At 53.2% G+C, this 22,867-nt stretch overlaps 1 protein-coding gene across 4 annotated transcripts in view; it reads right to left on the bottom strand.

Moving 5' to 3' along the window:
• Positions 1 to 22,867, bottom strand: part of TLN2 (talin 2) — an 80,455-nt gene that overhangs the window by 35,934 nt on the left and 21,654 nt on the right. For 3 of the 4 annotated variants that reach the window (XM_087941947.1, XM_087941950.1, XM_087941949.1), the window contains exons 2-3: positions 1,148 to 1,315; positions 201 to 298 (exon numbers count right to left, since the gene is read on the bottom strand). In XM_087941947.1, the coding sequence (XP_087798073.1) occupies positions 201 to 298; positions 1,148 to 1,315 (266 nt within the window). Of the gene's footprint in view, positions 1 to 200; positions 299 to 1,147; positions 1,316 to 13,062; positions 13,250 to 22,867 lie in introns of those variants that run through there. The other variant, XM_087941948.1, reaches the window with a different exon arrangement.

Genomic DNA, 22,867 nt, shown 5'->3' with positions numbered 1-22,867 from the left:
CAGGGAAGCCTCATCCACGAGGTCGCCAAGAGTCGACTCAGAGATTTTACCTTTACGCTGCAGAAGGCAGGAAGGCAGCAAGGCGACTGGCTTGTCTGAACCACAGCTCCATTAATAGGCCTGGCTGGTCCTGCCTGCCCGCTGCGTCCCCCAGGGCTGAGCTGTCCTCCTCCTTCCCTGGAAGGGCCCCGGAGCCTTACCCCATTCCGCAGCATGTAGTAATCCAGGGTCCTGCCGGCTTCCAACCAAATCCCCTTCCGTGGGTCTTCATCGGAGAGGAACAACCCATAGTCAGAGGCTGTGAAAGAAGACGGGGGAGAAGCTGAGGAAGACGCAGGCCGCTCTCTTAGATGCCCCCCTTCCCGTCAAGCGGAGGACTTTTGTCAGGGCCTCCAGCCCTGGCCTTCTGCTGGCCCTTCTCGTCCCCTCCTTCCCTTGCCCTTCACCCTCAGCCCTGTCTCCTTTCCTCTTCCTTGGGCTATAATTGGCTCCCTTCATTTTGCGGGGTTCAAAGTTTGTGATGCACGGACCAATGGATGGATTCTTCAGGGAGGGAAGGAGGGAGGAAGGAAGGAAAGGAAAGGAAAGGAAAGGAAAGGAAGGAAGGAAGGAAGGAAGGAAGGAAGGAAGGAAGGAAGGAAGGAAGGAAGGAAGGAAAGGAAGAAAGGAAGGAAGGAAGGAAGGAAGGAAGGAAGGAAAGGAAGGAAGGAAGGAAGGAAGGAAGGAAGGAAAGGAAAGGAAGGCAGGCAGGCAGGCTCAACGTGGCTTCTATAAAGGGAACGAAGCCCTGTTGCTTTTCTGCAGTTAGGCATCTCCTAAGATCTGTGGCCTAAGGCCCTCTGAACATATCCACCTGCCTTCTCCTTGCCTCGTTCAGCTGCTACGGGGTCAATGTTCTCAGGTCCTTCTTGGTCTCTCTCTTGGCCAAGCGAGGTTGCCTGTGGCTGCCCACCTTCACAGCTCACCCACAACCAGGGTCTCTCCGGACTCACTTGCCTGTTTAAGAGCCACAGGCTGGCGGCCTCCCCTGCCTAGTCCCACAGATTGAGTAGGGCGGTTTTCAAGCATCCCTCCTTGCTACAGCATTGGGAGGCAAACCATGGTTTAAAGAGAGCCAGCGTGGGACCCAGGCTTGCCCGAGACTGACCTTGCCCCGTCTGAGCCTCGGGGACCCTCTCGCGGATCACCCGGCACGCGTCATAGACTGCCGTGGAGGGTTCAAACTGCATCGTCTTCACCACGTTGCATTGGCGGACGCAGATCTTCAGCGACAAGGCAACCATGGTGCTGGATCCCTCGGGGGCTTTTATCTCACCTTCAGAAGAAGCAAAGGAAAACCCTGGATGAGCGTTGAGAAAAGAATCATAGCTGCACGACCAATCCTTCTCCTCCTTCCTCTTCCTTCCCCCCGCTATCACCGCCACTCCGCACTCTGGGACATTCCTTGGAAGAGGTCAACGTTATTTGCCCACCGAGCCAGGGATGCCTACTCTGGCTAGCAGCAGCCAAGCGGAAAGCTTCCCGATCAATTTTCCCCCTCGTCTGCTACTCAGCGTATTTTGATCTCAAAACCCAGCATGTAATTTGGGATCTTCCGCGGGGGAAGCCAATGTTCTGCCACTGAACTCCACTTCTCTTGATATTACGGTGTGGATATACCCAGGAACGAGCCACTCTCCATGTCTAAAATGTCAAATTCCATGCCAAGCGGCAGCAGAGCAGGTCCAGATTACAAACAGCCGGAATCCTATGGGGACCCGCCAGCTTGCTTTCGGTCTTACTTTAGGATTCAGCTGAAGTTCCAACCAGTGAAAACTCTCCAAGGAGGCTGGGGGCTTCTTCCATTTGCTCCATGCAGACACCCCCTCCTCCTCCACCTCCACTATGGCCTTATGCTCCAACTCATCCCGAAACAAGTCTTGGGCCAACGGCACCAGGGCCCAGGAGCCTCCTACAGGGCCCCCACTGGAAGGCCGAGCCCAAAAACGAGCCCAACCTTCTCACACAATGTCAGAGAGTGCCAAAAGCACCCCTCCCCCTCTAGGATGTGACTCAGCCAGCCTATTACTTAAGCAGCTCTCCAGAGCTGGAGTCGATTACTGTCAAGGCTGCCCTTTGCTGGCTCTCCCAGAGATCGGCTTCATTCTTTCCAGCAGCTGATCCCGGGACGGCAGCCCCCCAGCCCCTGGTCCTAGAGGCAGCCCACCAAGAGAGGGAAGGCATGAGCAATTCCTGGGCTTAGCCAAACCTTCCTCCCACCCAGACAGAAGAGGCGGTGAGGTGGCCTCCCGCAGAGAGAGGGATAGCTCCCCCAACGGTCAGCGGGGGCTTGGAAAATTTTAGGCATTTACGCTGTTCTCCAAGAGGCCGCAGCTGAGGGACAAGGGAGACGGCGGGCAGGAATGCCCCACACCAGAGGTGGGTATTCAGCAGGTTCTGACCAGTTCTGGAGAACCGGCAGCAGAAATTTTGAGTAGTTCAGAGAACTGGCAAATATCGCCTCTGACTGGAGATTTTACAGCCTCCTTCCCCTGCCACGCCCACCAAGCCACGCCCACGGACCTGGTAGTAAAAAAATTGAATTCCACCACTGCCCGACACGTTCAGGAAGGACGACAACGGCTGCCTGGCGGCATCTCCCCACGTGATGGCAAAGGTGCACCATCTCCCCAAGGGCTAAATGGGGGACAGAGTTACACAACGGGCCACCAACCGATAATTCCCCAGTCGCCAGAAACTCTGCATTAGCAAAAACTAAAAGGGGTTATTCCAAACACTTATCCTGCATCTTGCAACTCCTCCCAAATATTATTTCCACAAACTGCCTGTGTTCTTTTTCCTGAAATGTCAAGGACTCCACTGGGCAAAGAGAGATGAAAAGCTACAACTCCCGTTTCCGCGCTCTTGAAACGCACCCTGCAAGAAATGGCAAAGAATACGGTACAGAACTCTCCGTCCCAAGGCTTCGGGGCAAGGAAGGGCTTGGCCGATCGGATGCAAAGGGAGAGAGATGGCAGTTCCGGACTGGGGTGTTATTCTCACTAGATCCGGAATCTCCAAACTGGGCCACTTTAAGACGCCTGGACTTGCACAAGCACGCACTGGCTGGGGAATTCTGGGAGTTGAAGTCCATAAGTCTTAAAGTTGCCTGTTTGGAGACCCCTGCACTAGTAAACTGGGACCTAGAACTAGAAATCTGTCAGTTACACCTGGAGGACTTCCAGCCCCTTCTCCGCAGAAGCAGAAACTTCTGGGTGGAGCCCAGCCACGCAAAGGGATGTCAATCAACGTCTTGCAAAGCCTCTCTTCCCTTCCCCTAAGTTGGACAGGATAAGGGCAGTCGAGCCGCTCCTTTCAAAGGGAAAGCTGTACAATCTCTCCTCCTCCAACCACTGAATCCAATCCAAATCAAAGCCATCTCATCGCATTAAACTGAAGTTCTGCTAAAGGTGAAGTTCATCCAAAAGTGACATCTGAACATCTTTGAATTCTGGCACGATCCAGCTTTGCAATGAAAAAAAAGAAAGCCACTCCTCAGCCCCAGGCCTCCCCGCTGTGCCGGTGGATTTTGTTGTGTTTGGGCCGAGAGTTCACCAGGAAGCCGGGAGGACCCTCACCAGTTCTCCGCCCCAAAGGCCACACCGAGGGGGCAGAGGTCAAAGCCTGTTCTGGCCTTTTGTGAACTTCGAGAACCCCCCCCCCAAATTAGGGGGGCCCTTCTGTTCCAGATCTCTTCCCTCTGACCCCAAACTCGGGTGGTGGTGGTGGTGTTGGATGTGGATGAGGGCACATGGGACGAGACTTGGGTGGGTTGATCAAAAAACGTAGCCCAGCCAAGTTTAGGGTAGGAGGTAAACCTCAGAGCACAAAGCCAGCAGCCTGGAGAATTGGAACGAAGAGCTGGGCTGGCCACCTTTCTGAGCCAATGGACTCCTGAAGTTATGAAGGCCACGCTCGGAGGCTCCCGCAAATTGGGTTCCTGGTTAGTCACACCACACCACCCACTTGGCTGTACTCCGTAGGCCTTCAACCCCCCCCTTTTCCTTCTTGTTCAGAGGTTGGGTGGTGGGGAGAGTGTGAAACAAAACAACGGTCTGCAACCGCCCCGTTGTTCTATCCCTGTCAAGTCAAGGGGGGATGGTGGTTTATTCCACCTGGCAGAGAGCATTCGGACCTCTGCGTGGGAAGGTGATTTCAAGGGTCCCTGAGCAGGGGGGGCACCTGAGGAGGCAGCATCACCCTCCAGGCCCTGCTTCGGTTGCCAAAAAGCTGCCGCTCCTTCAGCCAGTCAATTTATGACTGAACGGATGGATGGATGGAGTCGACCTGCATTCTGTGAAGGCGGCTTGAGCAGATGTTGCCCCCACCGGAGAGCTTAAACATGCAAATCTATTCCCCTCGTCAAACTTCCATCTGCAACAGGGCAGTGATGTCAGCTTATCTCAGAGAGTTCCTGTCAGGAAACAGACGTCTTTGTCAAGGATTTGAGCTCCTTGAGATCAGCTGTTGTAAGGCGTCTTAATGCAGAGAAAGCTGAATTAATAAGCCTCTATTGATCTCGGAAAGGCCAGAAGCCAAGGAGCCAGAGGAGCACAGCTGCTTTACGCATAAAAAGGGAAGCGATCAATCAATTCGCCAGACCTTCTGTCCCTTCACGAGGATGTTCTTTTCCCAAACATTGCAAAACTACGTTCAGAGCATCTGAAAAAGGCGGCTCCGTGAAAATCAGTGGCATCCCTGGCCAGATTAGGGCAGCGGTATCCTTCGGAAAGAGGCACGAAGGCTGCTACAACAGCGGAGACACGGAGATGCTCACAAATCCACACACCTCACAACTCTGGATTCCCAACCGGTTATACTGAATGTTTCTAGCCTGCCAGCCGCTTTCTTGAGCCAGGCTTCTCTTACTACCGAAGGATCACAACTCGGGACAGGATATGTGCGGGTAAGAGCCAATCACAGAGTTATGGGGTTGGAAGGGACCTTGAAGGTCTTCTAGTCCAACCCCCAGACCACTGCGGGAAACTTCATACCATTCTGGACAAATGGCTCTTGGGCCCGTTTTGGGAAAACCTCCAGTGATGAAGCACCCACAGCTTCAGGAGGCGAACTGTTCCACCGCTTAGAAACTCAATCAATCAATCAATCAATCAATCAATCAAGGGTTTCAGAATTATTGGCTTCTACCACTGTCTGAAATTCAGCACTGGCACCCAGACTAGCTGGATAGATTCAGGCATGCCCCAGGGGACAAGAATTTCTTCCTCTTCCCTTGTTTATGAGCTACTTTTCACAAACAAGCCAGCAGCAAATCCCTTCCACTGCACGGACGCGAGATGGGACTTCACCTTTCAAAGAGCATCACCCAGCACAGCCTTTTATCCTGGCACGGTGGCTTCCATCTCGTGGCCAGGCAGTTCAATTTCATGCCCCACAAAGCAGCCAAGAATTTAGCAAACGTGAGAGGCAGTAAATCCACCCAAGCCTCTGTCAGGACGAGAGCTGCTCCAGTCGGACAAACCCATCCTGATGCTCTGGGACTGGCAGGTGCCAGGCTGGGACTGGCATCCTGCTGAGGCTGCAGCTCAGGCCGCCCCCGACGGCTTCCACAGCATCTCGGGAGGGGCACCGGCTGGGAAATCTGAAGGTGAACGGTGACCCTTCTGCTCCTTAGCCCCTCCTGACCTGCTTTCAGCAAGGAGGAGGGCTGCGAGCAGAGGAGTTGAAAAGAAAAAGTTGACACGAATGCTTACGAGACATCCCCATGACGAGTAAAAGCGCCTTTCCTTAGAAAAGAGAAAAGAAATGTCTCTTCTCATTCTCATGGGAAGAAGTGAGAGACTGTGGAGCAACGGGAAGAAAGATAAGAGGGTCAATCAGGGGTGTCCAAGTGTGGACTTCAACTCCCACCATTCCTAGGCTAGCTGGGGAATTTGGGGAGTTGAAGTCCCCCCGTCTTAAAGCTGCCAAGTTGGACACCCCTGGCATAAATCTAGCAAACAAGCAGGCACCTTCGCTCTGCAGAGCGCAAAACGTCTTTGGGGGAGAAAGGAAAACTTCCACTTCTCTGAAATTCTCGGATTTTAGCCAAAGCAAAAAATGGTTTCTCGCCAAAAGCAGGCACAACTCCAACCCAAACTCTTTGGCTCATAAACATGCAAAAAGTTTCCTTTTGCATATGGTGCAGAAGGGTCTCACCTGACTTTGTTTTAGTGGGGTGTGAAAGTACAACACACCCACCTACGCACATCCCTTATCGGTAAAGATTTCTGGAGGGCAAATTTTGGAGTTAACTTTTGGGACTCCCTCTGCACAAATCCCATTCTTTCGTGAGCATTTTCCACGTCCTTTCATTAAAAAAGCACACACACACACACACAGCCATTAGAATGAGTAATCGTCTCTCTTCAAGACGTTCTCCTCCTCTGAAGGAAATAACATACTGCCCACCTGGGACCAAATTCTGCATTTTGCACCATGAGCTCAGACTTGGTGATCTTCCCTGATTTTCACAGCAAGAGATTTATCTAAAAAGTTCGCTCTTAAACGTTGACAACTCGGTACTTACACGTTACAGCTGAGCATCAACCCGAGCAGAGTTTGCGTCCCACGTGAGGAAACAGTTCGAGGCGTTGGGAGTGTTTTGAACCCGGATCAAGCCCGCTTGCTTCCAATCCAGGAAGCCAAGAATCGGGCTGGATTCTTCACCCAAGGGAAGGAGGGAATTCCATCGGAAGATGCTCAGCATAGCTGCGAGGGGTGGGGTGGCTCAAAGGACCACCCCAGCCTGAGTTGTAAGCAAAGGGGCTCAGAGCACAGCGTCTCCCAGGAGGTTTGGATCAGGGCAGATCCGATGTTTTGAGTCCGCTCCTCTCCATGAGCTGAGGCACCGCCTTGCTCCACAGAACTGGAAGGACACAGGAGACCACAGACCCCACCCCCCGTCTCCAACTTGGCCGCCAGAGGGGTGGACTTCAACTCCTAGGATCCTCCAGCCGGCCGTACTTGAGGAGAAGGCCCCTTTCCCAACGGCTTCAAGTGAAACCCCCCCCGTCCTCCTTAACGAGAGAGACAGGGCTCAGGGAAGCAGGCCGAGTCCCCAAGAGCCCCCATCCGGGTTGGAGGAGGTGAGAGAGCCGCCTCAGCCCCATTTCCTCACGGTGGGCAACCAGCTGCCCAAGGGAGGTCACGGGAAGGCTGGAAAATGAAGCAGCTGCCTTGAAAATCCAGGTTAAAATCACTGCCGCTTTCCTTACCCTGGAAAGAGGAGAATCCCTAATATTTCATGCCACTTCCCTATGATGCACAGAAGGGAACGAGTTGCGGGTGGCGAAGACTTTTTGCAAGACACAATTCGCCCTGACCCAGGCACCGCACTTGAGAAAGAGAAGGAAAAGCCCTCGGAGCGGTCCTTCTCGTCAGGCCACGTCTCCCCCCGCCAAAGGTAACATCCCTACCCGCCGCAGGCTAAATGAACCCCAAACAAAATGGTGGTAGACGGAGTTTTAAAGTGATGGCCTTAAGAGATGGGGCAGCCTAGGAAGCAGTAATTGGAGATTTGAAGGAGCCTTTTTCAGCCAGGTCTGACAGCTAAAGCTCACACAGGCTGCTATGGAAGATTTCCAAGTGCTGAGGTGGCGAAACAGGCCCTGTGAGAGCATCGTGAAGATAGCGCAAGGCAAGGCACAAAATATGACCTTGGAGCATTGTGGGGTCCCGTCCGACCAGAGCAATGTTTCTCAACCACTTGGAGACGGGTGGATTTAAGCTCCCAGAATTCCTCAGCCAGCTAAGCTTCAAGCGGCTACAGTGGAGAAAACCTCTATTCAACCATTTGTAACCTATCATATCCCAGTTACCAACTTCCTAACCACATGACATGTCCTACGATCCTTTCGCTTTCCTTATACGGTATTTCCTCGCAAAGATAATATAAATATAAATGCAAATACAAAAGCTGCCCCCCCTTCCACAAAGACAATCCTAGATTTTCTTTGGCTTTTGTTTCAGTTGAAACAGAGAAAGCAAAACAGGGAGGAAAAAACAGACACGTAACTTATCATAGTCATTATGGTTACTGCAGGCAAACAGATCAATTACGTTTCGGGTGTGTTTTCTGGAGTGGGAATAATTCAACTAATAAGCGGAAATAACTTGGGTTTTTCATACACGTACAAAAATATCCATTACGGTTTCAAAAATTGTGTTTGTGTAGGCTCCGGTAGGGTGGGGAGCAAACAATACAACCACCAAAATAATGATTTATTTTACAAAACCTTACTGGGCGTTTTGATCTGTTTCCTTCGATCTTTTGTGCAAAAACATGCATGCTTGTTTTAAAGCTGCTTAACGAAGTACAGAAGAAACTGCTACAGACGTATAATAAATATTTATTCTTTGCCCAAAATCAGGATTGGGAGACGCTAGACAAAGTTGGTGCTTTTCCATCTGGAGGCGTCGTGTAAACGAAAACTGGAGAATGAGACCAGTAGAACTTAGAAACGGCCCAGAAAGCCTCCAGCTGGGCTCAGCCGGAGTTCACTGAACATCCTAAGATGCTGCCTTACTTTTAACTCACGCTATAATTAATTGGGGAAATCAGCTAAGCGAAGGCATGAAACTAGCTTCCAGCCAAGGATTTCACACTTAACTCGGGCGGTGAATTTCAGCAGGTATTTACACCTGTTTGGGCACCTGGCGACACAATGGCAAATCAACACCTAATCTCCGTGGGTATGTAAGAATGCCAGAGGGCAGCCGGTAGGGCCTGTTCCTCCAGCCCTCCGAGCCCAGATGTGCAGGAAGCCACTAGTTTGCCCTGTTAGGCAACTTGATTAAGGGGACACTCTAAAGTTTTCCTTGTAGCCTTTGGATTTTGCGGCAGGAAGTTCTGCGGCCAGACGGATCCATTTGAAGCGGGGAAGGAATGAAAACCGTGCAATTCAAGTGCCCCCTTTCCATGTTTTGTGGCTCCAAGTCTCGGCCCCTTTTTGTCACACCGAGGTTACATCTGAGTGGAGCACTTAACCACAGAACAGCCAGCTGTAGTTTGATCTGGAATAACGGCTGACTCTGTGGATCAGGGTGCTGTTGTGCAAGCCACAGAGACGGAGCTCCTGCAATAAATCCCAGCTTAGCCTCCGGTGCCAATCCAGTTCTGGGCTGCTTCATCGATGACACGCACCGAGGAGGCACGACGCCCTGCAGCCCTTCTTGCCTCTTGAGAAGAGGGAAAGTCGTGCAAGCAAAGGGAAGAGCCCCCGGCCTCTGTTTGGGGCCACCCTCCGCTCTGCCTCCCCTAAATCTACCTCTGATCTAAATAAGCGTCCACCCTTTCAGGACCCCGGAGGAACCACATCCCTCCCTCCCTCTGCTCTCTGGAATCACCCGGACACGCTGGAATCTCTCTCTCTCTCTCTTTCTCTCTCACACACACACGCAACCTAATTCTGCCTATTTCCCCCCCAATTCAGAAGGTTTCGAGGAGAGAACGGGTCCTTGTCTCTGAACAGCAAGCTAGACTCCCTCTGTCCCATCTCCAGCTGCCATCCCAGCCATGGTAGCCAAGCCCCGAGCTGGCCCTCTTCCTGGTGAAAAGCTCGTTCTATCTCGCCCAGTTTAGAAGGCCAGAGCTGCTTTGGCACGTGTGGGAAGGGCCACCCTCTGCCTGAGACAGCGGAGAGCTGGTAATGCCAACCAGGAACTGGCAAGCCCTCTCCTCCAACAGCTGGCACGCTCCAGGACAGACGAGGGGAAGTCAGCCAGCAGAAGGAACGGCTAACACTCCGGCGCATCCCACGAGGGCCGACTTCCGTTAAGCCAGAGGATTGCCCAGAGAGCTCAGAATTGATCAAGGTGAGCTCATTTAGGACCCCCTGTCTCTTGAGACAAAAACCCCCTCTTGCTCGAAAAACATTTTTGGCAGGCTCTGCCGTAACCCCAAAAGTCAAAGGGGGCTGCCCCCACCCAGCAGCTGCATTGGGTGCTGAGGAGGATCGACAGAAGGAAAAAAATAGAGAGGCTGAGAGTGGCGGACAGGCAACTTGTCTGCTCTTCCCTATCACAACAAAAAACATTTACCGCCCCCCCCCACCCCCCAAAGACGCTCCAGCTTGTGTCTTCTTTGATCACCGTCCCCCTCCAACCTGGGGTGCAAGCATGCATGGACAGCAGCGGCTGCAACTGAGCACCCCTTTGTGCCCCCCCTGAAAACTGACCCCTCAATGTGCAATCCTAAAAAAGATCTCAGGGGATTTTAGCAGGAGGCGATCAAGCGATGGCCTTTCAAACCATCTCGTGAACTATCACACACTTATTATGGGGAGAGAAAGGTTCAAACTTGTGCACCTTCCACTGGAAACCGTTTCTGCTCAACGGAACCGAGTTGGAAACCCCAAAGGCCGAAATCGAAAGGACGATCCGCAAGCGACTATACCGCCATACCAGGCTTAACTCTGGGCCTCGTGTATCGTTCCACAAACAGCCCCACAGAGCCCCTTCCCAAGTTACAGAGAGCAAGAGAGTCCCGGGCGGTTGGGGCAAGAATCTGGCATGAGGCCTCCACGCAAACCGGGGAGGACTCTCTCGCCAAAAGGAAAACTTGGACTGGCATCAAAGCCTCGGAACACAGCTCCAAAAACGCAATAAAAAAAAAATTACAAAGCATCTTCCCAGGAGGCCCGGAAGACAAACACCATTTCCAAAACATGCTGCAGCCGAGGACAAGTTACAGCCATCGACTCTTGAAGCGTAATAATTACTCCTGCTAAGCCAAAGCCAGAGAGCAGGACGTTCACTCCCAATCTGTCTCTTGGGAATAATGAATTTGCAGTGGGAAACGGCTGGGAACGGAGGCCGCGGAGGTGAGGCAACGTCTTTATCGGACTCAGGGCTGCCTTCCACCAACCAGACCCACCCTTGGATGGCAGGGCTGGGGGTCGAGCCAAGCCAAGAGCCTCAAAAAGCAACACCCCCCAAAAAGCTTGTGGATACAGAGGATGGATAGGCAGATTGGGCTGAGTGCAGAGGTTCTTGGGTGGAGGGACGAGAGATTGAAAGGGGGAGAGGCCAGAACATAAGCCCCACATAAACAGCCAGGGCTGTCTGAAATTCCCCCTATCTGGCAGAAATCTTGAATTCCCCGTCCTGGATTTAGGAGATCAAAAGGAAGACCAACTTCCAGTAAGGAGATGGACTTTCTTTAGACTTCTTTCCCGTCGTTTGTCTCTGACCCCATCAAATGAGCCCTTGCAGCAAGAGGGGAGGGGTGCCCAGGACCTTCACTGGGGGGTTGGGACAGAGAGGCGGGGGGAAGTCAGGGGAACCCCTTTGACATCCCCCCTCCCCCCCCACCTGAACATTTTCCCTGCAATTTTGGAAGCGGAGCGCTGGAGTCCTGTTGTTTCTTCCCGTTCCCAGAAAGGATCAATTCCCCATGGCAATGATGGCCAACCCTGGGGGGGTTGGCCAGGCAGAGTTGGTGTGAAGGCTTCTGCTCCACGTAGGTGGCCCAGGTGAGTCACGCTGGCGGAAGGGAGTCTGCTCCCAAGAGGCCTCTTTGCTGCCTGCCAGAACTATAATTCAGCATCTGAAGGCACCATTCAATCCAAAGACTCTGCTGCCTTGGAAGAGGTGGAGGGGTGCAACTTCTGGGCCACCGCACTCCATCGCATGCTGAGCATGGAGGGGTCGCTGGCTGCAGCAGAACCTTCCCTCCCCAGGACTGGGGGGATCTCCTGCCTGAAGCTTCAGAGGAGCCCGGGCCAAAGTGGAGCCCTCTCAGGAGAAGCGCAATGTCTCAAGATTCATGGAGACCCCGGGCAGTTGTTGCCTGGGATGTCCCATCCGAGTGCCAACCAGGCCCAACCCGGCTTAGTTTCTTCCAACGATACAAGGCTAGCGAGGCGGTAGGCCCAATGCGACACTAAAACAGGACACAGATCTTAAGTAAAGTCCGTGTATTCTGCAACAGGAACTGCAGTCTTGGAATTTTTCCCAACTATCAACAAAGCTCATTTACTGCCCACTACAGTCCCCCTTCGGTCTGGTGCCCTCCAGATGTTCAGGGCAGCTGCTTAAGCCTTAAACCATCCAGTTGACCGGTATGCAGGCTTTTTTGGCTTTACAACAAGGTTGGATCACTTCATGGAAGTTGTGGGGATCAACATCTCTTAGCCATGATGGCGGTGGGGCTGTTGGGAGATTGGTAGCCTTCCTTGGCAGCTGGTTGGCGTCCCACCCAGCAGGCACAGCTTATGTTCTGAAGCGGAGGTGCTGTGACACCCCCTGGATAGCCCGGAAGGTTCTGGTCAGCCTCCAGCTTTAGTTATCAGGCCCAAACAGCTTGAAATAACTCCGAGGGGCTTCCCAATTCTGCTCGGAACGCCAACCGCTGCTGTCATCCCAGCCCAGAGCAGGGCCGAGGCATTTCCTAGCACCAAACAGGAGAAAATCTCAGGGCTTCCACAAGCAGCCTGACTGCCTCCTCGCGTTCATCCCCTCGGGGCTTCCGCAGAAGAACCTCTCCCTGGAATCAGGTCCCTCCAAGACCCGAGTTGCCTGCAACCCCCTCGTGAATCAGGATGCTGCCCCCACCCCCAGTTCTTCCAGGGCTGATGAGACGCCAATCTTCCGCTTATCTATTGATCCGATCTGCAGACTTTCAAAGGGAAAAAACTTCAAAGCTTGAGAAGAAAGCAGACGGGGGGGGGAGGGGGAAAGGTAGATCCACAAGACACGGAAGGCACCAAGATTGGAGAGGTGGGGTTTTTAAAAATTATTTTGGCGCCTTTGTGTTGCTTTAATCTTAATTAGTATTTTTTTTAAAACAACCCGCAGAACAGATTGCCGTCTTCTTGATAAGGCTTGCAGACGCACTCCAGTTTTTGCCGAACCCATGAAACGCAAATTCCGTTCGAAGGGAGATGTTGTAGTTTGCTCCAGAGGCCACCCAGGTCCTGTGCGGTATTCCTGGCACCCGCCCAAAACACCTTCTCTCTAAGGGGGCCTTAATCGCCTGCATAGCAGGATGGCCTTTTCCCTCCTCCACCTACCAGCACCTACCTCAGGAGCCCTGGAATCCCTTCCAAAAGGAGCAAAGCAACTCAGCACCATCTCAGAGGTCGGTGCATCCCTTCCGAAGGTCCCCAGGCCATTGGCGGGGTCAGTTCCTGCTGCAATCTTTGCCGGGGGGCCTCCTGGCTACAGCAACCAAGAGGCCTGGTCTGCAGGACGCAGAGCCATCTCTTTCCGGAGCTCCTATCCTCGCTCAGGGGAATCTTCTCTCTCCGGGGGCTCTGGGGCTGCAAAGGGAGCCTCTTTTTTTTTAGTATCGGGGGTGGGGGGGTTCAGACCTCCTGCTGCAAAAGTAGATTTCGCTGCGACAATACAGGGCAAGGCGGGGAGGTTTCAGGTTGCAGGCTATTAATGTCTGCTCAGCAATGCAGGAACTCGAACGGCTCTTATGTATCACACGCAATGGCGAGCGGGGGGAGGATGAGCAGCCCTCCGATAAGATCTACCCCCAGGACCTCTTTGCACACAAATGTGGCTCCATGGATACAGCCAGAACCACAAGCCGTTTCATTCTTGAACTTTGGGTAGCTCCGATCATGGATTCAAAGGTCCTGCAAAGCCGGCCTGGACGATCGCTCAATGGTGGCTGTTTCTCATCCAAAGGACCCGCAACGTCCAAGCGAGTTCTTGAGTTAAGAAGTGCCCTTAAGGGACTTGGCCGACTTCCAGGGCCAGGCATTGGCCGGCATCACTTCCGCTTCTTCCGGGCCCTCCCTGGGATCCTCCATGTTCCCGGTTCCTTTACTGCTGGAGCTCCCTTTGCGCAAGTGAGATGGTCAAGAGCCTCCGTGCCTGAATTCCACCCCAGAGTAACTCAAGGCCCATTTCAAACAACGAGGCATCAGAAGATCTTGACTGCAGCTGGAAATAAACTCGGGTGGGGACGGCCAAGAATAAACCGGTTTTCTGCTCGGCATCCGAAGGCACCAGAGATCTGCATTCTGCATGGCGCTGCTTCTGCCAACAGATTCTCGCCATTACAGCTGCCCAAATTGGAAAAGAGACCACTCAAGTAGGAAGAGATGCAAGCCACCCGCTGCCTCTACTGCCTCAGTGCTGGCGTGTGGGAACACGCCGGCGTAGTTCCCCACCGGAGTATTTAGGCCCACAACTCCGCAGGCCGGGTACAATACCACTTGGAGGAAACTCCCTTTTGGGGGAGGCTGCTGTAGACAAGAGATGCCGTTGAGTTATTTTGGTCGAATAATTGAATAACATACTTCCACAATCTTGCCTAAAGGATTCCTGCAAAATTAGTTGCGTGTTATAGGAGTTCAAAAATAGAAAGCCAATTTTGAGAAGGCCGTGGAGAAGGTTGCTTCGTTCCTGGGCTGGAGGACGGATTTGACCCCAGGCAGAGAGGTCCTCCGCTTCTGACCTCCCCAGTGGCCACTGCCGTCTCCCCACCAGCCACATTTCTCCACCGATACAGGAAGCTGGAGTGGAAGTGAAGTGGAAGTGGAAATGAAAGTTGCATGAGAAGCAGGAAGCGTGGGACTAGATGGCAAAAGCACGCGAGGTCTTTTGGCAAGGAAGACGGAGAAGAAAGAAGCCAACAAGCTATAGATCAATTAACCCAGGAAGGTGGAGGTTCGACAAGCCCAAGAAAGGCAGGCCGGCAATTCACACATTAACAGGAAGGTGAAAAAAAATTCTCCCTCAGTCTTCCCTCCTTCAATTAGCAAGTAATTTGAGCCCAGTTGCGCTAACTTCCTGCTCTTGAGCAGATTCTTCTCCACCGGCTTTGATCTGCTAATTCTGAATTAAAGAAAAAAAAATACTTTGGCCCGGCTTATTGAAAATTATATTACTTAAGACACAGAGCCTATCCGTCTGACAACTTCGCAAATTCAACAGTCCTGCAAAAGGAACAGGCGAGCAGGCAAACGCCCCGGAGGACTCGGAGGACTAAGAGCAAATGGGCAGCTTTTTAACTGTCGATTGGAGAGGATTCGGCACCATCAGCGATGAAGGCAGCAGACAGAACGAAACTACTAAGAAGGGCAAGAAAAGATCGGCCCACAGTAGAGAAGCGCCCTACAGTCCCCACGGACCCATATGGCCTGTTCTCACTTTGTTGAATAACAAGGTCTAAACGGGAGTCCAACCCCCCCCCCCCACCCAAAAACCCCTCTGCCATCACAGGGGCCTCTCAAATCTCTTCCCCACCCCCCACTGCATTTCCTTGCTCCTGGGAAAGCTTCCTCATGGCACTCTACTTCTCCTGGCAGCGGAGAGGGGCCCCCTCTGCCCCAATCCAAGCCTCTGCTTGCCTCCCGATGAACATGGAATGGAATGTCCCCATGAAGAATCGGCCTCATCCCGGCCAGCTGCTGTGACCAGAGGGGACCCAACTCTGCACAAGCACACCATTGTTGACTTAAGGACTACTCCGAGGATGCGTATTGCGATGCCTTGAGCGGCCCATGTGTGGCTTTCCGGAATGCCAACAATGTTATCTTTCTTTCCATTTCCATAGCACTCCCATCCAAGTGTCAAAGAGACGGCTTTGTGCATTGTGCGCCTTTAGAAAGCGATTTCACAAGGGAGTCAGGCGCACGTTTCTCTGCGAAAGGAACAAAGGCAGCTGCAAAGGCCCCAACGGCAAACTTCACCTACGCCTCCCTCAGATGGGACCCTCCAGGGCGGTGGGCCTGCATGCTCGGTCATCCCAGCAGATCCAGTTATAACACCACGAAATCAAAATGCTACTAGAACAACATGGTGTTCCGTTAAATGGTTCCATATGGGAACGGCACGACTTTGTTTTTAATCTCCTTTTAGCTTCAGTACAAATCTGAACTTGAAGTGGAGAACTGTGCCGTGAGCATGCCTACCAAACTCTATGCTGGTCAGTTGCAGCCAGAGAGGCCATTCTGCAACGAAAGAAACAGGGTGCAAAATAAGGTAAGCATATGGAGTCTTTGGTGCTTTCTGGACTGGGTTGTTTGCTTGCCAGTGCTTCATTCCCCAGCCCAAGATATTAATCTTGCGTGCATCAGTCCTAGTCGGGTAACGAAACATCAGCAAGCAAAGCACCAAGCTCAGAGAGCCCCGAGGATTCCACCGCCTGACCTTGAGCTGCAGAGATTTTCTTCTGTTGAAAACAGGCTGAAATCAAAGCCCTCCTTAATGTCAGCAAATATGGATCAATAAGGACCTGGCCCCGTGTTCAACGGCAAATCCACATTGTTCACTTATAAGGTAGCAATCCAACAGCGAGCAGCATTTCAGGGAAGCAATCAAGTGGACAGAAAAATATGAATAGCTCTTTTCTTTGACGGAAGATGAACTGAACATTTCAGTTCCAAAAATGCCGACGGAGCGCGGCTTTGTTCCCCCTCGCACACCCTTTGAACGTGCTCCCAGCTCCGCAACAAAAGTTTCCTCCATAAAAGGCAATCTTGCTTAAGCAGCCTCGTCTTTGCTTTAAGAGTAAGTTTAACAAGCTTCTGTAGGCCCATTGTATACGTTAGCCGGTGACCCCAAACGCAGCCTCAGAGGGAAGATTGGAGCAGACTTGAAGTTTGGAAGAGGCTTCTGCAGCGTTTGAGGGGCAATAAAAAAGCTCCCTCCCTACCCGCCATTTTCACAAAACGAATCTCTGCTTCTTGAGACAAGATTCTTTGAGCTAATTGAAAACAAGAGGCCAAACACGACGACAATTGCCCCGGAAGGAACATGATCCAATGGCCAACCGAGAATAGGACGGAAGAGGCCTAGAGTGGGCCAGTCTGGTGGAAAGGCTCTACAGGCGCATTTTAAACTCCAACGAAGAAAGACGGGACGTACAAACAGAAAACCAGGTCCCAAATCCTCATGAATTTACGGAGAGGCAAACCCGGATGAATCTGGATCTTCTCTTATTACAAATTGGATCATACGCTACATGTAAGCCAAGCCTCCACTGTTTACTTTTGGTGCAGCCTTCTGCATGAACTCGGCAGTTAGAATCTGTCAATCATAGTTCACACTCCGGTATGTGGCATCACCTGCGGATGTGCCACTACGAAGCCACCAGAGAAGAGGACAAGGGCAGAACGGCCTCGTGAGGGGGAGGCAGAAGTGGAGATCTTCTTAGTAGGAGGCCTTCTGGACGCTGGACCTTTCCCTGGGCAAGCATCTCCTTGGCTCCTCCGGGGGCAGTGGGGGGAGCTGAGACTCCCAGGCACAACCAGACGGGTCTCCTGGTGAATCCCTTGCCCAATGCCGAGGGAAGCGTTCAAGGCGGCTGCCAACTTCTTCTGCCTGGTGTTTTTGGACTTGGGGGGTGGAAATAAAAACGGGGTGGGGGGGTCCTCCCACCATCTTAAGCTGCTCCGAGGAAGCACAGCTGCCTCCAAAATGTCAGGCGCGGGTAATCCATCCTCAACGGCCATCAGCCTCCCCAGAGCGCTAAAAGGCCCGTGAAATTCAGCACCTGTCGATGGCCTCGCCCAGCCTCTGCCTGGCCCCCTGGCCAAAGCGTGGGCAGAGGGGAAGGGGCCCAATTCCCCCCGCGTTGCATCTGGAGCTCCCCCAACCTGCGTGGCCGAGGCACGGCCACCCCAGCCCTACGCGTTAACGCTGGGCTCACTAGCCACGGTTTGGGTTTGCGTAGTGGGGCCACAAAGCTTGTGACTCACACCAGAGCGGAGAACCTGCCGCTGCCGCTGCAAATGCAGCCAGTGGCTTTGCACCCAGCGGACCTCATGCCTGTGAACTTGCCCACCCGTGTCCCACATGGGGGAGTGCGAGAGAGGGACAAACTCCGTGTCGGGGCTGCCCGGGGTCCCCCTTGTCACAACCTCGGATCTTAATGGCTTCGGACTGGCGGGGAGGAGGGCAAAGTGGGTTATCAGGACGTCTTCCTCCTTATCTGCACTGAGAGAAATCTCTTGTCTCTTTGCAGGCTCCATTGGGCGAGAGAGGAGGGGAAGGGGGGGGAGGAGGAAAGGCCAAAGGAGGAAGGCTTTCAACAGGGCTGAGCAGGTGGGCTTCGTCTCGGAGCTGGGCTCTCGGCCCCCACTTCAATGGCGGGTTGTGTGGGGTTTGCATTGGCCAACGCAGAGATTCGACCATCCTGATCAGGGGTGTCGAACTGACGGCCCGGAGGCGTCACGTGCTGGCCCTGCCCCCACCCCGTTTAGCGAAGGGGAAAAAAGTCCCGATACCTCCTCACCTGGCGGCGCGAGTGTGGCACCCCTGATCCCGATGTCCCACAGCAGGGCTCTTCAACCTTGCCAGCTTTAAGGCTTGTGGACTTCAACTCCCAGAATTCCTCCTCCAGTCCTGGTTAGCAGCTCAGGAATTCTGGGATTTGAAGTCCACAAGTCTTAAAGCTGGCAAGTTGGAAGGCCCTTGGCTTACAGTCTGTCTCCGCAGGTCTTATGTTCTGTACCTCTCCAATGACAGCTAGTTCACCAAACTATGGTTAAAAAGAGCCTCCATTTAGATAGCTGGAGAACTGAGTCACAGCCTCTCCTGGTACTAGTCCTGCTCAACAGCTGCTCTCGGCCTTCTTTCCCATTCAACTGAAGGGGGGGGGGCTCTTCTTTTTTTGCCAAACCTGCCCCCCTTCCAAGATGGCACTATGGAGTGCCTGTGGGTGGGAACCAGTGGGGCTAAAATCTGATTAAAGGGATCCCACCGCAGTTTGTTTCAGTCGCTTGGAAGGATTCTGATAAAGACCCTTTTAAAAAGCCCCACCCCCCCTGAAAGCAGAGCCAGGAGAGGCTTCTCCGTCCACAGAGATGGTGGTGAGAAGAAACCAGAGCAAACCCTGGGAGCGTGTGTGGCCTCGAAGGAAGATAAGTAAATCAGATTCAAGGCAAATATATGCGACTGTCTGGAGGGTTTTTCGCTCTCTGCGTTCAAACAATTTAAAACAGACCCTGGAGTCGGTCCAGCTGCCTTCCTGCAATCACCTCCAGATGTCCTGGACGGCACAGCATGGGCCAGGCAGGCTGGGGATGTTGGGAAGTGTAGTCTCAAACACTTGAAGGGCAGGAGGTAAAGAATGGCGACGTTCGATAGGTATAAACTGGGTTACAGTGGGTCTAACCGAGAAGAGCCAGCAGGGACTCTCACCAAGGAATTTGGACTCTGAAATCCGCTGCCTCGTAGTCCACAAGGCAGCACCTGGAGCCCACCTTCATTTAAATCCACCTTCTGGGCCCACGGAGCCCTTCTGGATCTGGAGCAATTGAACGGCAGAATTGCTCCTTAACAGCTTGGGGTTCGAAGCCTTTCAAGAGAATCGCTGGTTTAGGAGGCAGCCCAGCTCAATGAGCTCCCGTGTCTCGTGGCTGGATTTCCACATTCTGAAAAACTGGTTTTTCCACGGGAAACAATGGCTTCCGAGCCCAGGCAGGTGGGCAAGACAACCACCTGGCCCCACCTGCAGAATTGGATAAGGGAGGACAAACGGAGCATAAAGAGGTCCAGTCTGGCCCAGCCTGGTGCCCGCGTGCCCATGTGGCTGAAGGACACAGGAGTGGAGGCCACCCATGCCACCTGCAGGGACAAGGCTGCATTTCTGAATCACAGGCGGCCCTGGCTTCATGCACAAGTTCTGTCTTCGGGCCCAGCGGAACCAACCCAGGCTGAGGTGCCAAGCAGACCCAAAAGGAGCAAAGGGCTTGCCCACCCAAATGAGTGGAGCTGCTTTGTCTTCTAATTACAACCCACCAGGCTATTCGGGAGCTAATCATTCTTGCAATAACACGACAACGATGTATGTCTGAAAAGCACAATTCTGCAGGGACAAATCCTGCCGCTCTGCGGGTCCCCAGGAAGGCCAGGCCAAACCCCGGGGAGAACCCAACCCCCGTAATCTCCCTCTCCATAATTAAGAGGCCACAATTTCCACAGCGCCGACCAAATTACAAGCAGAGAGGCTGTTGCTTGATTGCAGACTGCAACCTCTGGGTTTCCTAGCGGGCCACAGGGGGGCAGAGCGTGGGGGGCAGCAGGGCGGGGTGGAATTGGCAGGGATTAAGACGCCCCCCCCTTTGGAAAATCAAAAGCCGTTTGCTCTTCAAGCAGTTTAAAGGGGAAATATTTATCAACACACAACGATGAGGCCTCCCCCGGCAGCAGCACAAGGTCAATGCAGCGACAAAGCGAGGGCAGCTTCTCCAGGCAAGCCCCCCCCCCTCCAAATGTAATTCTCAAAGCTAAAGGCCATTTCGGAAAGTGCCTGGAGCCCCCCCCCCCCCAATTCAGGGATCAGCCAAGGGGGAAAAGAGAGAGCAATAAGAGGATTTCACCGGCAATTTCTCTGCCCGTCAAAGATTTCCCAATTCCACAAACTAATCCAGATAGAAAAATCAGCTGGTTTTGCTCAAAGATGCCCCTTAAAACTCTTCCAATAAGTTTTCTCCCCAAGATTTGGTCAAACAAGTCAAGGTGGCGGATGGAGTGGTGGGATCAAAGCGGACATCTTGACCCTGCGGATATCCCTCTCCTGCTGGGATGTAGAGAACGGATAAAAACAACTGGAGCTGTTTTCATAGGGATCTATTTCAGGGTCTCCAACTGTGGCCACTTTAAGCCTGGTGGACTTCAACTCCCAGAATTCCCCAGCCAGCAAAGCTGGGAGTTGAAGTCCTCCAGGCTTAAAGTGGCCGAGGTTGGAGACCCCTCATCTATTTGTCCTCAGGTGAACCAAGGGCCTGCGTTCGCCCCCATCTTCCTCACGTGCCAACCTGAGACTGAAACCATTTCTATGCCAATAAAAGGAGGACCCCCACCCCCAAGACTGACACACAAGGAGGGGAAGCCAAAGCACCATAAATGGATTGCAGAACCCAGGCCGGGGGACCTGCAGCCCCTGCCTAAAAGGAACCAGATGCCACCAAGTACGGAAGAAAAGCTGAGACGTAACGTTCCAAGACAAGAACCGCTGGCCCAATCTAACCTCCCTGCAGAGGTGCTGGACTACAAGCCCCAGCATCCTCAACCCGCAACCGAGACGATGGGCGCGCCGTTCCAAGAAATTCAAAGTCCGAAAGATGACCAAGAGCAGCCGAGCCTAATAAGGGGATTGGGGCCCTCAGTCATTTATAACTGGTGTGAAAATAGCTGTGATATGTAGGCTGACAACTGGCAGCGAAGAATGAGATAAAAATACACCCGCAGGCCCCCTTTGCAACTGCCAAGCGCTGGTCAGGAGAGGGGTCTTCATTTAGAAGCCCCAGGGTGCAACGCGGCTCCCTTCCCACAGCCAAGCTGCACCCGGCTGGACAGGGCATCATCTCGGGGGCGCAATTCCCGTGCCAGGGCAGAAGGCTGGTCCAGCCCTCCCTGAAATGCCAGCCCTCCGTTAGGAGGGGAGGGACGGGCCAAGCCCCCAAACTGCGTAGTTTACACCCTGTGTTTGACCCCCAAATGGCAGAAACGAATCACGTGACGACTTAGCCTGCCTGTCCGCCAGCTCAAAGCCATAAATATTTCTGCAGGAACACCAGCCTTGTCCTCCCTCCCCGCCTCCCCCGCCAAGAAGGATGCCCGTGCTCGATTCACCATGCCAACCAGCCAGCCTTCGGTTCATCTTCTTCCCTGCACTCGGATGCATATTCATGCATTGGCTCAAAGCCTCCACTTAATTATCAGCCATTATTTGATTAGCGGGGAAACGGTCTTCTTGTGCACGACAAATGAAAGCCAACCTCACCAGCTTCAGGTACGAGCTCTTTGGGCTGCTTTGGGCGGCAAGGCCGTGGGCAAGGCGGACCCAACCCATTCAAGTCCTCACCGAAAGCCTCTACAGGCATGGGAAATGCTACTCCAAAGAGAAAGATGTGCGTGCATCGCATTCACCAGCCCATCGGTCACACTTCACAGCAGGGTCTGAACTGCATTTGAAAATCACATGGAAAATATTTGGGACTCATCACGGGAAGCAGCTCAAGAGTGTCCCCCAAAGAAAAACCGGCTGAGAATTTTGGAACCTCTTCCACATATTCAGTTCACGTCTCTTTTCTTTTTTTTGGGAGTCCAGATTCAGCCAGAGACTTTGGGGCGCCGCTATCAGAGGCCAAGCCTGCGCACTAGACCATCACGCGCGCTTTGGGGCATCATCCCCGGGGCCAATCCAAGCCCAGGAAGGCATCGTCATGGCTTACCAGGCTGTGAGGACCAAGCCAATTAAGTCAAGGCACAGTTAACGAGATGTGAACCGATATTCCCCGGGGATGATTAAGTGAAAATCCAGGGCACAGAAAGTGACTGGCAGCTGCCAAGCCTTGCAGAGCTGGCTGGTCCGCCGCCCCCCAAAAGTCAGATCTTCACAGACACAGATCCCAAGCCAGGTAGGCCAGGACAACCCACCGGGGCGCCCTGGGATGCCCCTGCAGAAGCCATGGGGGTGACAGACACCCTGTTGGGTCTTCTGGAATGCAGGAGGGCAGGTGGGCAGGCTGGGCTCTCAAGGGCCTCTCTCCCCTGGAGAGGATTTGGGGACCCCTTGGGGCCTCTTAGCCGGTCCGGTGGTCCTGCCTGCCTGCCTTTTAAGGGGGAGGGGAAAACACCTTCAAGAGCCACCTGTCCCATCCTCAAGAGAGATTCAACTCGCACTGACCCCACAATTACAACCGTTGCACCAACTAATCTAGTGACCCCCCTCAATGAACCCAAAGAATTCAAAACACGCGGAGGAACATCCGTGCCTGTGTGCGCAAGAGCAGACATTCATTCGGCTGATCCTCCTGGTGCCGAGACTGTCTGCTCTCTTTGCCCGGAAGAAGGCAAGCGGCTGGGCGCAGGAAGAGCTAATCGAGGCAAAGAAAGTGCCTTCCTCGACCCAGATGGA

This window comes from Pseudonaja textilis, chromosome 13 (assembly GCF_049901715.1).
Source record: "Pseudonaja textilis isolate UNSWEBS1 chromosome 13, rPseTex1.2, whole genome shotgun sequence".
Lineage (NCBI taxonomy): Eukaryota > Metazoa > Chordata > Lepidosauria > Squamata > Elapidae > Pseudonaja > Pseudonaja textilis.
This window is presented reverse-complemented; position numbering and strand designations above follow the sequence as displayed.